At 37.9% G+C, this 14779-nt stretch overlaps 1 protein-coding gene across 1 annotated transcript in view; it reads right to left on the bottom strand.

Annotated features, from left to right (window-relative positions):
* AK9 (adenylate kinase 9) overlaps positions 1 to 14779 on the bottom strand; it is a gene marked incomplete at its 3' end in the record, with an annotated part of 75213 nt that overhangs the window by 48041 nt on the left and 12393 nt on the right. Inside the window, exons 6-13 of the mRNA XM_080615899.1 lie at positions 10808 to 10984; positions 9796 to 9921; positions 6888 to 6962; positions 5297 to 5395; positions 3264 to 3403; positions 2999 to 3179; positions 2400 to 2538; positions 787 to 917 (exon numbers count right to left, since the gene is read on the bottom strand). Coding sequence (XP_080472025.1) covers positions 787 to 917; positions 2400 to 2538; positions 2999 to 3179; positions 3264 to 3403; positions 5297 to 5395; positions 6888 to 6962; positions 9796 to 9921; positions 10808 to 10984 — 1068 coding nt within the window. The remainder of the gene's footprint in view (positions 1 to 786; positions 918 to 2399; positions 2539 to 2998; positions 3180 to 3263; positions 3404 to 5296; positions 5396 to 6887; positions 6963 to 9795; positions 9922 to 10807; positions 10985 to 14779) is intronic.

The following is a 14779-nucleotide window of genomic DNA, read 5'->3' as shown; positions in this document are numbered from 1 at the left end:
AAGGCCACGTGGAGACCTCATAGCAGCCTTCCAGTATCTGAAGGGGGGCTATAGGGATGCTGAGGATGGACTATTCATCAGGGACTGTAGTGACAGGACAAGGGGTAACAGGTTCAAACTTAAACAGGGGAAGTTTAGATTGGATCTAAGGAAGAAATTCTTTACTGAGGGTGGTGAGGCACTGGAATGGGTTGCCCAGGGAGGTTGTGAGTGCTCCATCCTTGGCGGTGTTCAAGGCCAGGTTGGACAAAGCCTTGGGTGGCATGGCTTAGTGTGAGGTGTCCCTGCCCATGGCAGGGGGGTTGGAACTATTATGGTCTTAAGGTCCTTTTCAACCCTAACTATTCTATGATTCTATATAGATATATGTCCTCATAGATTTGTCTTTCACAATCTTGCTCAGTCTCTCCTTAATTGTGTGTAAGCTTTCAGACTATGTGATACAAACAAAACTGATCTTTCAAATGGAAAGAAACCAAGAGGTTCCACTTAAACTTGAGAAGAAACTTCTTCTCAGTGAGGGTGACAGAACACTGGAACAGGCTGCCCAGGGAGGTTGTGGAGTCTCCTTCTCTGGAGACATTCAAGACCCGCCTGGACACATTCCTGTGTAACCTTATCTAGGTGTTCCTGCTCTGGCAGGGGGATTGGACTAGATGATCTTTTGAGGTCCCTTCCAATCTCTAACATACTGTGATACTGTGAAAAATTAAGAACATATATCAATAATGTTACAGGTTGCTCTTGGAAAACAAGTGCTTTGCCATGTAGTACTTGTAGCTTTACCTCTGCAATAGCACTCTCCAATACTTCAGCATATATTTCAGGTGGCAAGGTAACTTCAGATACTGATGCACTTGTTGTGGCTTCTACCATCGCTTGAACTTCTGGGTGGTCAGCAGTTATCTCTGCCATTCCTAACAATGCAGATTTTTTTAAAGTTAAAAATTCACAGAATTCTGAAATACTTATTTCCTCTGGTCAGGTCTAACTGCATGACATGGATATTGAGTCTTAAGCACCAACTCCTTCAACCTCCCGACCTACTCTGACAATAGACAGAAACTCTGCAGACTTCAGTGGAGTTTCATAGCCTCACTGCTTAGGGCCCAATTGGACTTGAGATCACTCAGTACAGCCAGGAAGCCATTTAACTAATTATAATGATATATTGTCTTTTGCACAATTTTTAGTGATTTTCTCAAAAGGTAGAATTTACTAGGTAATTAACTAAATAATTTCATTAAGAATAGGAAATACTTTCTGGGATAATAAGATCTAGATTCAAACTTCCAAAAATATTTAATTTCCTCTTCTGAAGCTTTCCTCCTTTGTGTGATAATTTACATTCTTCATCTGTTTGTAGTTCTGTTTTGCAATAAAATAGTTTGAGCTCACCAAGGTTATTAATTAGGATCAAATTCTTATTAATCCTAATTTGATTTCACATACTATCCTGAAAAGTATTTACATAGGCAGGAATCTGGAATAGGAAACTGTTTAATGATTTTTATTCTGGTGTGATAGTTCACCACTATTCTTACTGCAATGCCAACATTTTTTGTATCACTGTCAACTTCTGTGTTTTGCAGCACCAAAAGAATATACAGACTTCTTGTTAAGTATGTATCTATACATGAGTAAGTCAAATACGGTGATTCCTTGCTAGCTGAATAAGGCAAATGGCTTGACTGTCCACTGGAACCGTAGCTAGAGTTAACTGGAAATGCAATTCCAATTCAGTGGAAAATTTTTATTTAAAAATAAATAATTTTTTTAAAAAAACAACCAAACCCATTAACTTTTCTGAAAAAAAGAACATCTAAATTTTGTTTAAAATATGTAAAAAGAATATGTTATTTTCACCTTTCGAAAATATTTTCTGAATTCATCAAGCTGCAAAAACCTGGGCAGCTTACAAAGTCTAAATGTGACCAGAGCTGGAGAGTCTCGTGAATGTGCCATCTGAGACAGCATACTTGGCAGGCTACTCCAAAGTGGAAAATATGTACGCTGTGGGTTGACATCAGGCTAGCTGACAAGGTGTTTTCTTGAAGAAAATTTCAATTTTGCAGAGATTTAACTTGTTAGAAAGTCATTCAAATGGAAAGTTTTAAACCATTATCAGTCGGAAGCAATTTCTTCTTTGAAAAAGAGCTCAGAAAACTCTTTCTTACATTTGCGTGGTTTTCAGCTTCTGAGGATTTACATATAATATCAAAAATACTGAATTTTACTTAGCTGTCCCCTTCACTGCATGTACGTTTAGTTCATATTTAATGCACAGCAACCGTAACAACTTCTATAATAATTTCTAAGTCGAACTGACAGCAATTGCTTCAGTTAAATAACCTAAAGCAAATAAGATAGCTTCAAAGACCATGGAACACCTTATTCACCTGATTCTGTTGACTGTTCTTCCTTCTTGTTTTTCACTGCTGTTATAGCTTTTTCTATTGTATCCCTTCGCACCTGGTCCAAGTTTTCTTCTTTTGCTTTTTCCAGATGGGGTTGAATGAGTTTGGCCATATCAAGAACCTAGTGAAATTATTTGAAGAAGAAAAAATATCACAGAAGGGAAATGTAGCATCAGATATAACTTCTATACAAAGACATGAGTTTGGAAAAGCTGTGCAAATTTCAGGAAAAAATACATATCATTCAAGTGCAGGGGGGTTTTTTGTGCAAAAAATATTTTCTAATTTGCATTTACATTTCGGTATCTTAGATGCAAAAATTATTCATGGTAATATGCTAAGAATGTAGTATTTGTTATATAAAAACCTGATACAAATACTTGTCTTACACAGAGAGCAAATAAGAATATTTTTGAAATTTAGCTACTTTTATATAAATGAGTTTCACTAAAATAGTGTATTTCCTCTATAATGCATGTTTGCAATGTGTATGTTAATAACACAACAAGAATAAGAATGGGCTTAACTGTTTTCCAAGCCTCAGCTGATACCCTTGTTACACAACACATTTAAAAACCTACCTTTCCTTTGTATTTGTGTGCAATTAGGTTACAAATAGTTGTTCTTCCAGAGAATGGAGGACCAAATACTAGTACTTTACAAGGAGGAAGTGGCATTGGTGGTAACAGGTAAGGCCGTGGATTTGACATAAATGCTCTCAATGCTGCTAGGGATGACAGTATGTACATTTTACCTAGAAAACTTAAAACAGAAGAGAAGCTAACGGACATAGACAGTTATCTTATAAAATAGAAATAAATATAAAAAGTGAGAAATTCCACTAACCTGACAGCTAAGTCTGGATTTCCCATTACAATATCACCTTTCTTTAGAGCCACAGGACATGCTTTCCCCCACCTGCTTCTACGCCATCGATATCTGTGTGCTATTAGTCGGTAAGACGACAGAACCCGGAAAAGTTCACCCTGTTTATTAAAACAGCAAGAACAGCATATACAATTTTTGTCTGAAGCTACATATGCCATGTTCTTCCCGTTTTTTGAAATATTTTGTTGGAAAACAAGCAAACCTGAATAGAAAACCACGCTTCTTGGTATATTTTTTAAAAAAATCACATAGATAAGAATTACAGGACAATTTTAAGGAGAAACAATTTAGTTTTTCAAGTTTATTTAATAAACATAGTACCTAAAATAGTTCCTCCAGGCTTCATTTACTATTTTCAGAATTTAAAAATGATAAAGAGGTACAAATCAGCCACTTATTGAAGATGACAGAAAATGGCCAAGATTTCTTTTAAATGAGATGAAGAAAGAACTACCGCCTGTGAGGGGAATAGCAAGGTCAAAATATCTCTTTTAGGCACACAAAAATGTCATGTGATAGGAACAAGTTTAATAGACCTCTACAGAATATGAATAGTGAGTGAATCCTAAAATTTATGATGACTCCAAATTATTCAGAATAGTACAGACAGATGCTAGCTGTGAAAAACTGCAAACGGGCCTCCAGAATCTAGGAAGCTGGGCATGAAAATAGCAGGTTTACACAGAAAATGATGAGTTGTCATTTACTGTCACTACTCAGGAATAGATCTTGGAATTGTAAAACATACTTTCATGACAGCATTTGGTCAATGCCCAAAAGCAGTCAGAAAACCAACTTGAATGTTAGGAATAATTAGCAAAGACAGAAGATAATGGTTTAATTTTTCAATTGTATAAATCCTGCCCTCATCTTTATTGCTATGTGTATTGTGCTACCCTCATCTCAAAAAGTACACAGTAGAATAGGACAAGCTTAAAAAAAAAGATAATGTGACTGATCAATCACACAAAAATACTTTCATGTGAGAATAAATAAGATTAAGTAGACTGGAACTCTTTGGTCCAGGAACAAAACAGTTATGTAAGAACAGACAGAAATCTGAAATTATGAGTTATTACAGAGCAGATACAGAGAACAAAACTACTTACTGGCTTTTGTGTATCAACAACTAGAGGACATTGATCTAAAAGGTGGCAGGGTCAACACAAAGGGAAACAATACTGTATATAATGTCCACTTAAGCTGCAGAACTCCTTGCCTCAAATACTGTGGATGCTAAAATTTACATACAGATTAGCACAAACACACAGACTAACAAATAAATACAGATGACCTCTGACACATAAAGTCTTTCACTTGTGAGTTTTGTCAGGTACTGAGAAAACAGAAAAGTGAAAGGAGGGGTGTTTCTCTGAAAATGTATAGTGAGGTCTCCCTGTTACAGTACCATTTATACATGCAGAATTTTGTTTAAGAAATAGGAAAGATGACTGCAAGTGAATATAGGTGAAAACATTATGCAAAGATCTAGTTTTTTACTTTTATTTGGAAGGACAAATTATAATTGTCATGATTCAGAAAAATTCAGCACTAACTAGTCATGTTTCTAATTAATTATATGTTGCTAAATTTGTATTAGCATGCTGTTTCTCATTCAGGAAAAGAGCAAGCAGAAGTCAGCTGCTGAGATTGTAATCTTTTGGCTAAAGTTTCTTTATTTTCTTGGAAGGAAATAATTCTTCCTCTATTGCTAAAACAAATATTTTGCTCAAAATCTTATTATATATAACTTTTTTTTTTTTTAAATGCCAGACTATTTTCTTTTCATACTCTTTAAGTGGATTTCAGTCCCAGAATTAGCTTAAATTCACATTTCTGGAAAATCAAAGCTCAAAAAATGCCCTTATTGCATAGTAAAACAAACTGGTTGCTGTGAAACAGAGATTTTGTAATATAAGCTTACAGCAGAAAAGAAAAAAAATATTTTTGTGGTTATTACAGCCAATCACATTTTAGAAAAGCCCACTTACATTTTCCAGTCCCTCCAGCGTTTCTTCTTGATTACTTTGAAGTCTGGTTATAGGTGCTCCAGTTCGAACACCCAGAGACTGAAGTTGAACTGCCACTGACTGAAAAGAAAATAACTCTTGACTTAGTCCCAGTCAAAACTGCTTTTGTGATCCAAAAGGACCACCAAAGTATTTTTTAAATTGCAACTTATCATCTATATAATGGCTACCTATACGCTAAGGCCCAGTTTCTAGCTTGGAGTCATGCTAGTTATTGAGCTGAATTTTATTTGGTAGATACAGGCTGTGCAAAACACTGAATCACACACGGCCTTTGTCTCCTAGTTAGGCTGTGAATAGCAAGCCTTCTAAAGGAATAGGCTGTGAAGGGTTCTTTCCCAAACAGCACTGTAAGTATTCAGATGAGCTTCAATCAGAAAAGGAGAAAAGTCTCTTTAGGAGATCAGATTATGCACACTTGGAAGTAATACAACTTTGAGTAATTTATTTAAAAAGATACTTAAACCAGATGTCTGACAATGAGAATCAGATGATATTAAATTTAAGTATTTCCTGAATGTAATCTTGATTGAATGCAAGTATTCTTACAATAAAAAGCAAATTTTGCGATGTTTGGACTAGTCTCATAATAGGTCTTTGCCTTACTTATAGGTAAAATGTTTGGAATCATTACACAACCTGATAGCCTTTCAGTATAGATTTTCTGTTGTCATGTTCACAAACAGATCATAAATGAGGAAATTTTCTGTTCCGACTCAACAAAATTAGTGTGGGTGTTTGGTTTTTTTTGGTGCTTTTTTTTTTGTTTGCTTTGTTTTGTTCGTTTGTTTGTTTGTTTTGTTGGTGGTTGTTTTTTTCTCCCCATAGGACCACTCTTCGTAGTAAAGTTTAGCACAAATTGAAATGATATATACAGAATTATAATTGTTCTAACAATTTTGTTCAATTTGTTTCAAACAACAGTGGGGAAACTGCAGAAGCAGCTCACTTCCTGTATTGTCAAAGCTAATCTCTCGCTTCATTTCCAGCTCCATACTTCAAGTTCTGATTTGAAGCAATTCTTATTTCTGAATCAGAAGAGATTATTGATATTCAAATTTTAGCATTGTATTTTTTTAAGAGGGAGAATGAATTGCTATGTTATGACCTAAAAAGCTAGACACAAACACCCAGAATTATTAAAAGAATTAAGTGTTTTCTATTACATTGTAAACCAATATAAAATCTAATAAAAATCCTGTCATTATTTTAGACACCAGCACAAAATAAGCCATTTCTGTAAATATAATGAAAATATCTTGATTCCTCATCTTAATAATATGCTACACTAATACACAAAATAAAGTGCAAAAAACAAATGGATACAATATAAAAGAGTTTGTAGCCTGCCTGAAAATAGTCTCATGTAACATATATGTAAGCCTGGGGCAATGCAGTGAATCTTATTATTGTTTTAATAAAGCAACAAAAGCAAGTATTTCAGAGGTCATGTTTTCCAATAGCAATTAAATGAGTTTTATACACAATTTAAAATTTTGTGTAACCTCAATAAAGGTTACACAACACCTTAATAAAGGATATTAAAGCTTACTACTAAGAGATCATCTGGTTGCTGATTTCCATCCACTTCAATAAGATGCTCACAATCCTGTTCAGCCATCAAGTCCTGTTTAAGAACAAAGACATACTCATCAAATCAGTATAGTTAACAAGATAATGACATTAAAGCTCATTCTGTTCCTATACATATCAAAAGCTGGACTCCTGTGAACTCAGCAAAACCAAGATTTTTGGTATAAGTCTTAAGTCGTTTGATAAGTCATACTGATTACTTATCAAACCTTCTAAAGAGAAACTTTTATTTGGTGATGTGTAAATACAGAGAGAATTAAAAAATTGGAGTTACAATGGGCTCAGAAAACAAATCAGATATCCTAGCTCAAATGCAAGACAGCTACAAAGAGTCAAGACACAATAACATTTTGTATCCCAGTATCACAGTATCACAGTATGTTAGAGATTGGAAGGAACCTCAAAAGATCATCTAGTCCAATCCCCCTGCTGGAGCAGGAACACCTAGATAAGGTTACACAGGAATGTGTCCAGGCAGGTCTTGAATGTCTCCAGAGAAGGAGACTCCACAACCCCCCTGGGCAGCCTGTTCCAGTGTTCTGTCACCCTCACTGAGAAGAAGTTTCTTCTCAAGTTGAAGTGGAACCTCTTGTGTTCCAGTTTGTACCCATTACCCCTTGTCCTATCATTGTTTGCCACTGAGAAGAGCCTGGCTCCATCCTCGTGACACTCCCCCATATAAAGGGGGATTTATATACACTAATAAGGTCACCCCTCAGTCTCCTCTTCTCCAAACTATAGAGACCCAGCTCCCTCAGCCTTTCCTCATAAGGGAGATGCTCCACTCCCTTAATCATCTTAGTTGCCCTGCGCTGGACTCTCTCCAGCAGGTCCCTGTCCTTCTTGAACTGAGGGGCCCAGAACTGGACACAATATTCCAGATGCGGTCTCACCAGGGCAGAGTAGAGGGGAAGGAGGACCTCTCTCGACCTACTGACCACCCCCCTTCTAATACACCCCAGGATGCCATTGGCCTTCTTGGCCACAAGGGCACAGTGTTGGCTCATGGTCATCCTGCCATCCACTAGGACCCCCAGGTGTATGTGTATGAATTCAACTTCTAATTGTCTAACTGCCCCAAGTCTCTTCTGGAAAATGGTGGTAGTGTCAATTAACAGATCTCTTGGAAATACCAGCAATGAGACCAATGTTTTAATTTTGGTCCTGATGCACAATTTCTATAAAATCTGAGCAATACCTTTGATTTTTCTTATTTTCAATTTTCCCATGAGTAAATAAGATATTAGACTAAAATAGACATCCCATGTCAATTGTTAATGTCTCTGACAGAGGATTGAGAACATTTACTCCATTTCCTGTTGGCCTGACCCCAGCCGTGAAAAAGCTTAATGAAGGTGACTTTACAACTTTACAACTTGACTTACAGGCAATCTGTTCTGGTTCTTTACTACACTTACAGCCAGAGTTTATTTCCCTGCATCTAGTCTAAGTCTTTTATACTATAAATTAAACTATTTGTCATATATTTGGTAGAAATAGATCACTAATTACTTCTTTCTATTACTCTTCTACAGAGAAGATAATAGTTTGTGTTTATCTTACATACAATGGTCTTATTGGTACATCCATAATACTTGCTTTCATACAATAGGATCACATTTATTGACTCAGTTTTCAACTAGTTATTTCACATGTTGCAGTTGTTCATTAGGTTTTCTCCTAACTGTAGTATTTCACACTTATTTCTCCTCAATTTCATCCTAACAATTTATCAAGAAAACAAAGTACCTACCCCAGTTCAGGGCAAGCTGCACATCTTGTTACCTTTTTTTTTTTTTCTCCACTTTCATCATCTCAATCTCTACCTGAGCCAATGATAGACTCCTATGTTCTTCAAATGTACTAGTGGACAACTAAGTATATTCACTAATACATTTCTCATTAATGAGTCTAAGTAACACCTACCAACTAGTGAAACACGTTGAAAGTGCTGCAGTTTGGTGTACAATGTAAAGTCAGTTAATTTAAACAACTTTCCATTAGTTCACTTATGAGAAATCCATGTGAGATTGTGTAATGATAAACGATAACAACTCTTTGCTTTTCCCTTTGCAGCAGTAACAAGTTTGTTATGCTAGCAAAGAACATAGTACCAGTTTTATATGATTTTATCTATAGAGTTATCTAATCCATAGCGAAATTGATGGGGATAAATAAACAATAATTGTCATGTATGCAGCAAACATGAGGCTTTTGCATTTGTTTGTACCAGAAGGAAAAAAAAAAAAAAGCGAGGGGGAAAGAAAACAAATTATTGCTTTTGGACCTGGTCTGGGGTTTGTCTTTTGCAGGGGGAGAGGAAAGATATATAGTAAATCCAATTTTCATGAACCCAAGGAAATTAAAAAGCAATATCACAGCTGCAGAAATAAAATAGGTGATAAAGCAAACTGATGGGCTAATTGATGTGTATATAGATCTGCAGGCAATGGAGCAGGTGAGGAAGGAAATCTATTGGAGTGGAAGTCAATGGATGAAAGAGCAGATTTCTTATAAGTCTCCATTCTAGAATGGACTCCAGTAATGGTGATACATTGGGTTTTTCAAATACTTCACTTCCTTGATTTAGGAAGCATCTGTGGTGGCAGGTACAATTCCACTTTTAGAACTCAAAGTGGATTAATTTGTCTCGACTCCAGAGTAGAAACAACACCCACAGATGACAACTTTGTATCACTGATTTCAGTATGAATTTCAGAACTTGGGAGTATGTTCTAACATGCCTTGTGCCCATATCCATACCATAAATCTCAAACTAAAGAAAAAACAACCAACAATGAAAACCATTGAAAACATTTTAAAAAATATTTTGTTATGTATAATCACATTATTTTGCTTTTTCTTACTTCTAAAGGATGAAGCATGATATCCTTATACTTTCCAACTCTTTTCTCTGCATTTTCAAGAAAATCTTCAGGCCTCTGCACTAACTGATGCAAAAATTCTGACTTCTTAAGTGGATCTTCTTCAGTCTGCAGAATGAAAGTTAAATATTTAAAGATACAGAAATAATATCTAAACTAACTTTTGTCTTTATTCAAAGGTAAATAAAGTAGCTTCCCAGTGTATTGCAATGAGTATTAGTCCAGTGATTGCTGACTGCGATCCTGTCCTGATGAAGTGTAGTTTCTGCAAATTCAGAGGAGTGTGACTAGAACTTGCAGTGGTAAGTCTCTGGCCAGTATTGTAAATCAGAACAATTCAACCTGAATTCAATATTAATACCTTACTGAAAAGAAAAAAAAAAAGGCAAAGAGAATCCATGTGTAGTAGTCTAACATCTAAATCAGAAAACAAGCTACTATCCTGTGAATACTAGTAAAACTTGCTACAATAAACAAAATCTTAAAACTCTTTTTTTTTTTTGCTTAGACCAAGAAACAGGCAATACGGAGTCATACTTCTCCTTATACACCCCTTTAACTTATGGAAAGAAAAAGTTCAGTGCCTTCTGAGTTAGAGATTGAATCCAGGTTAAGCTGTACAATAATCACCATTTGCTCTCATTTAAACCTACCACTTAAGCACTATGCCACATCTCTTAAAGCAGAACAGAAACTGAATTAAGGTTAAAGTTGAGGAGAAGTTTCTTCACTATGAGGGTGCTGAGGCACTGGAACGGGTTGCCCAGAGAAGTTGTGGCTGCCCCATGCCTGGCAGTGTTCAAGGCCAGGTTGATGGGACTTTGAGAAACCTGGTCTAGTGGCAGATGTCCCTGCCCATGGCAGGTGGGTTGGAACTAGATGAGCTTTATGGTCCCTTCTAACCCTAACCATTCTATGATTCTATGAAAATTGTTCTGCTTTGTCAAGAGTACGTTATAATACTTTGCACTGTTTAGATGTTAGCAATATTTACCTGTTCTTCTTCCAGCTCTTTGTCTTCTTCTGGTTCATTATCTTCTTCCTGCTGACCTTTCTTTTTCTTATGCTTTTCTATAACGTCAGGATCCCACTGGTTCCTCTGATACACCTGCCCTGAATCAGGGTGTTGTCTTTGTCCTGATATTCTTTGGCATAAGTCATAATCTGAACACTAGCAAGGATTAATTAAAAAGAAATCATGTGTTTATTGTACTACCATAATAATACTATTTTTTTTTCTGAAACTGCATAATGGGGGATAAGAGTCTGACAAATATCTGGATTCATAAACTTCTCCAATGACATTCTGAGTGAACAAGAAATTTTCAAAAGCAGCAAATATTAAAGAAAGACTTAAACACTTGCATAGCTTTTCCCCATCAGCATTTTACATTCTGTATCAGGAGTGTAATCACTACTTGAGCACATTTTACTGTGCAAGTCATACTTTGCAGTATAACAAGTGTAGGTGCAGTTTATAGATAAAAGTACTTTGCAGACAGGCTCATACTTGCTCTTTCAATTAATGCCAAAGTGGTTTGGACTTGAGCAAGATTAAGTTAATTTACAAGGTGCCTCTGACCTCTCAGAGCTCTACCATTACCCAAAAGCATAATGCTATTGTGTCGGAGGCTAAAGGAATTCAGCAGTTTGGAGCTCTGGAAAAGAAAGAAATGGTCTTTCTATAAAAAGCCCTGCAGAAACAGAGCAGAGTAGAGGGGCAGGATCACCTCCTTCAACCTGCTGGTCACGCTTCTTTTGATGCAGCCCAGGATACAGCTTTCTGGGCTGCGAGCGCACAATGAAGCCAGCTCATGTTAAGTTTCTCATCAACCGACACCCCCAAGTCCTTCTCTGCAGGGCTGCTCTGAATCTCTTCTCTGCCCAACCTGTAGCTGTGCCTGGGATTGCTCCGACCCAGGTGTAGGACCTTGCACTTGGCATGGTTAAACTTCATAAGGCTGGCATCTGCCCACCTCACAAGTTCATCGAGGTCCCTCTGGATAGCATCCATTCCCTCCAGCATATCAACCGAACCACACAGCTTGGTGTCATCAGCAAACTTGCTGAGGGTGCACTCAATCTCACTGTCCATGTCACCAACAAAGACGTTGAACAAGACCGGTCCCCACACCGATCCCTGAGGGACACCACTCGTTACTGATCTCCAGCCAGACATCGAGCCATTGACCACAACTCTTTTCATGCAGCCATCCAGCCAGTTCTTTATCCACTGAGTGGTCCATCTATCAAATTGATGTCTCTCCAATTTAGAAACAAGGATGTCATGTGGGACAGTGTCCAATGCTTTGCACAAGTCCAGGTAGATGACGTCTACTGCTCTGCCCTGTCCATCAGTTCCATAGCCCCATTATAGAAGGCCACCAAATTGGTCAGGCAGGATTTCCCTTTAGTGAAACCATGCTGGCTGTCACCAATCACCTCCTTGTTTTTCATGTGCCTTAGCATTCCTTCCAAGGGAATCTGCCCCAAGATTTTGCCAGGCACAGAGGTGAGACTGACTGGTCTGTAATTCCCCGGGTCATTCATTTTCCCCTTCTTGAAAATGGGGGTTATATTTCCCTTTTTCCAGTCATCGGGAACTTCACATGATTTTTCAAATATGATGGCCAGTGGCTTAGCAACTTCATTCGCCAGCTCCTTCAGGACCCACGGATGGATTTCATCAGGTCCCATGGACTTGTGCGCGTTCAGATTCGTAAGATGGTCTCGAACCAGATCCTCTCCTACAGTGGGCCTGGGGTCTTCATTCTCACAGTCCCTGCATCTGTCTTTCAAGACTTGGGTGGTGTGGTCAGAGCATTTGCTAGTGAAGACTGAAGCAAAAAAGTCCTTAAGAACCTCAGCTTTCTCCAAATCCAGGGTAGCCAGCTCTCCCGATGGCTTCCGGAGAGGGCCCATATTGTCCCTAGACTGTGTTTTATTTGCAATGTAACTATAGAATCCCTTCTTGCTACCTTTCACATCCCTAGCCAAGTTTAATTCTAACTAGGCCTTAGCTTTCCTAACCTGGTCCCTAGCTTCCTGGACTACATCTCTGTATTCTTCCCAGGCCACTTGTCCTTGCTTCCACCTTTTATAAGCCTCTTTTTCCCTCTCAAAGTTTCCTCAGCAGCTCCTTATCCATCCAAGGAGGCCTCCTGGCCTTCCTGCTGCACTTCCTTCTAGTTGGGATGCAACACTCCTGAGCTTGTAGCAGTTGATCCTTGAATAACAACCAACAGCCTTGGGCCCCTCTGCCCTCTAGTGCTATATCCCTTGGAACCTTACTAAGCAGGTTCCTGAAGAGGCCAAAGTCTGCTCTCTGGAAGTCCAGGGCAGTGAACTTGCTGCACGCTCTTCTCACTGTCCTGAGGTTCTCGAACTCAACCATCTCATGATCACTAAAACCAAGGCTGCCCTGGAGTGTCACATTTCCAACCAGCCCTTTCCTGTTGGTGAGCACGAGGTCAAGCATGGCACCTCTCCTTGTCAGCTCGTCTATTACTTGCAGAAGGAAATTGTCTTCCACACAATCGAGGAACCTCCTGGATTGATTGTGCCGGGCTGTACCGTCCCTCCAACAGATATCAGGGTGGTTGAAGTCCCCCATGAGGACAAGGGCCTGCGAGCGTGAGGTTGTTCCTATCTGTCTATAGAGTGCTTCAGCCACAGAGTCCTCTTCATCAAGTGTTAATATCAAATTGTTACAGAAACAGAAAAATGATTTCTACAGAAAATACAAAGCTTTGGAGATTGTACTGCTAGCAATAGGCCCACTACACTCATTTTCTGAGGTATCTCTTGAAGTATTACAATAATTTAGGGTATTTCTATATTCCTACAGTCATGCAGCTGACATGACTCCTATATGACACAGCACATTTTGAAACAGGTAAGGAGAAATTTTATCTGATATGTTTTCTGCTTTCAAAAGTGCATTTTCTGTCCATTTTCTTGGAGAGAAAACGTTTCTTTAAATTGTTCTGCTAATAACACTATTTCATCATTTCCAGAGTTATCTAGAATCTCCCTTCTCCCTCTCTTTTTGATATAATGAAAATGGTTACAATTCTAACATATCTGTGAAAACAGCTTGAAGCCACTGAAATCAAAAGCAAGATTATACATTTGACTCTGGGACAAGGATTTTGAATGAGCGTTCAGTCTCAGTCATCTTCCCAGGACAGAAGATGATGTAACTACATGAAGTCAAGAATTCTGTGTTCTTTCTAGTGTAATTAGTATCACTCTTCTATTTGTACTGTTGTACATGAAACTATACAACATACCTTCTCAAGAACTAGGATTTCTCAGTATCTGGTATTGAAACAAAGATGGACTTTCTGTATCAGAAAAAATCAAAACTGCCAGAAAAGCAGCACACAGATATGTTTCTCTGATGTTTTAAGATCTTTCTGTGAGCACAGAAAGAAAGGTTTAAAATAGGCACTCACAAATTTTCATTATGGTCAAACAAATTAAGTCTCAAAAATATGACTTTCACAGAATTAAATCTTGTAAAGTCATAGACTAGGTCCATGCATTGGAATTTAGCATCTGACAAACCACATAGATATTACAACTAGAATCAAAATCCCAATAAGAAAAGAGCACAACACCACAGGCTGATTATTCAGAGTTGGCTTGGCAGCTCTTTCTGCACATTCAGAGTAAAAGATGAAATACTCCAGCTGATAATAAATAAAAAAAATTTCAAGAGGAAAGGCCTGAGCCCTTGTTCATGATTATATATACCATTACTTCATCTGCATGGAATCTGGTAAAACTTGGTGTGGGCCAGCTAGTATTCTCCCCTGGTAAATAGCTGGGCACAATCTGCAGAATGTCATAGGCCTGGGTTTTTTCCCAGCAGGCAGTTTGGACACGGCCACACCATTCTGGCTAACAAGATAGATGAGCTGTGTTCTGCCAAAGCAGCTGGCTTGATGTCTGAAGAGTCACT

The sequence above is a fragment of the Psittacula echo genome, assembly GCF_963264785.1.
Source record: "Psittacula echo genome assembly, chromosome: 4".
NCBI lineage: Eukaryota > Metazoa > Chordata > Aves > Psittaciformes > Psittacidae > Psittacula > Psittacula echo.
Note: the sequence above shows the minus strand (reverse complement) of the source record. Positions and strands in the feature narration are given on the sequence as shown.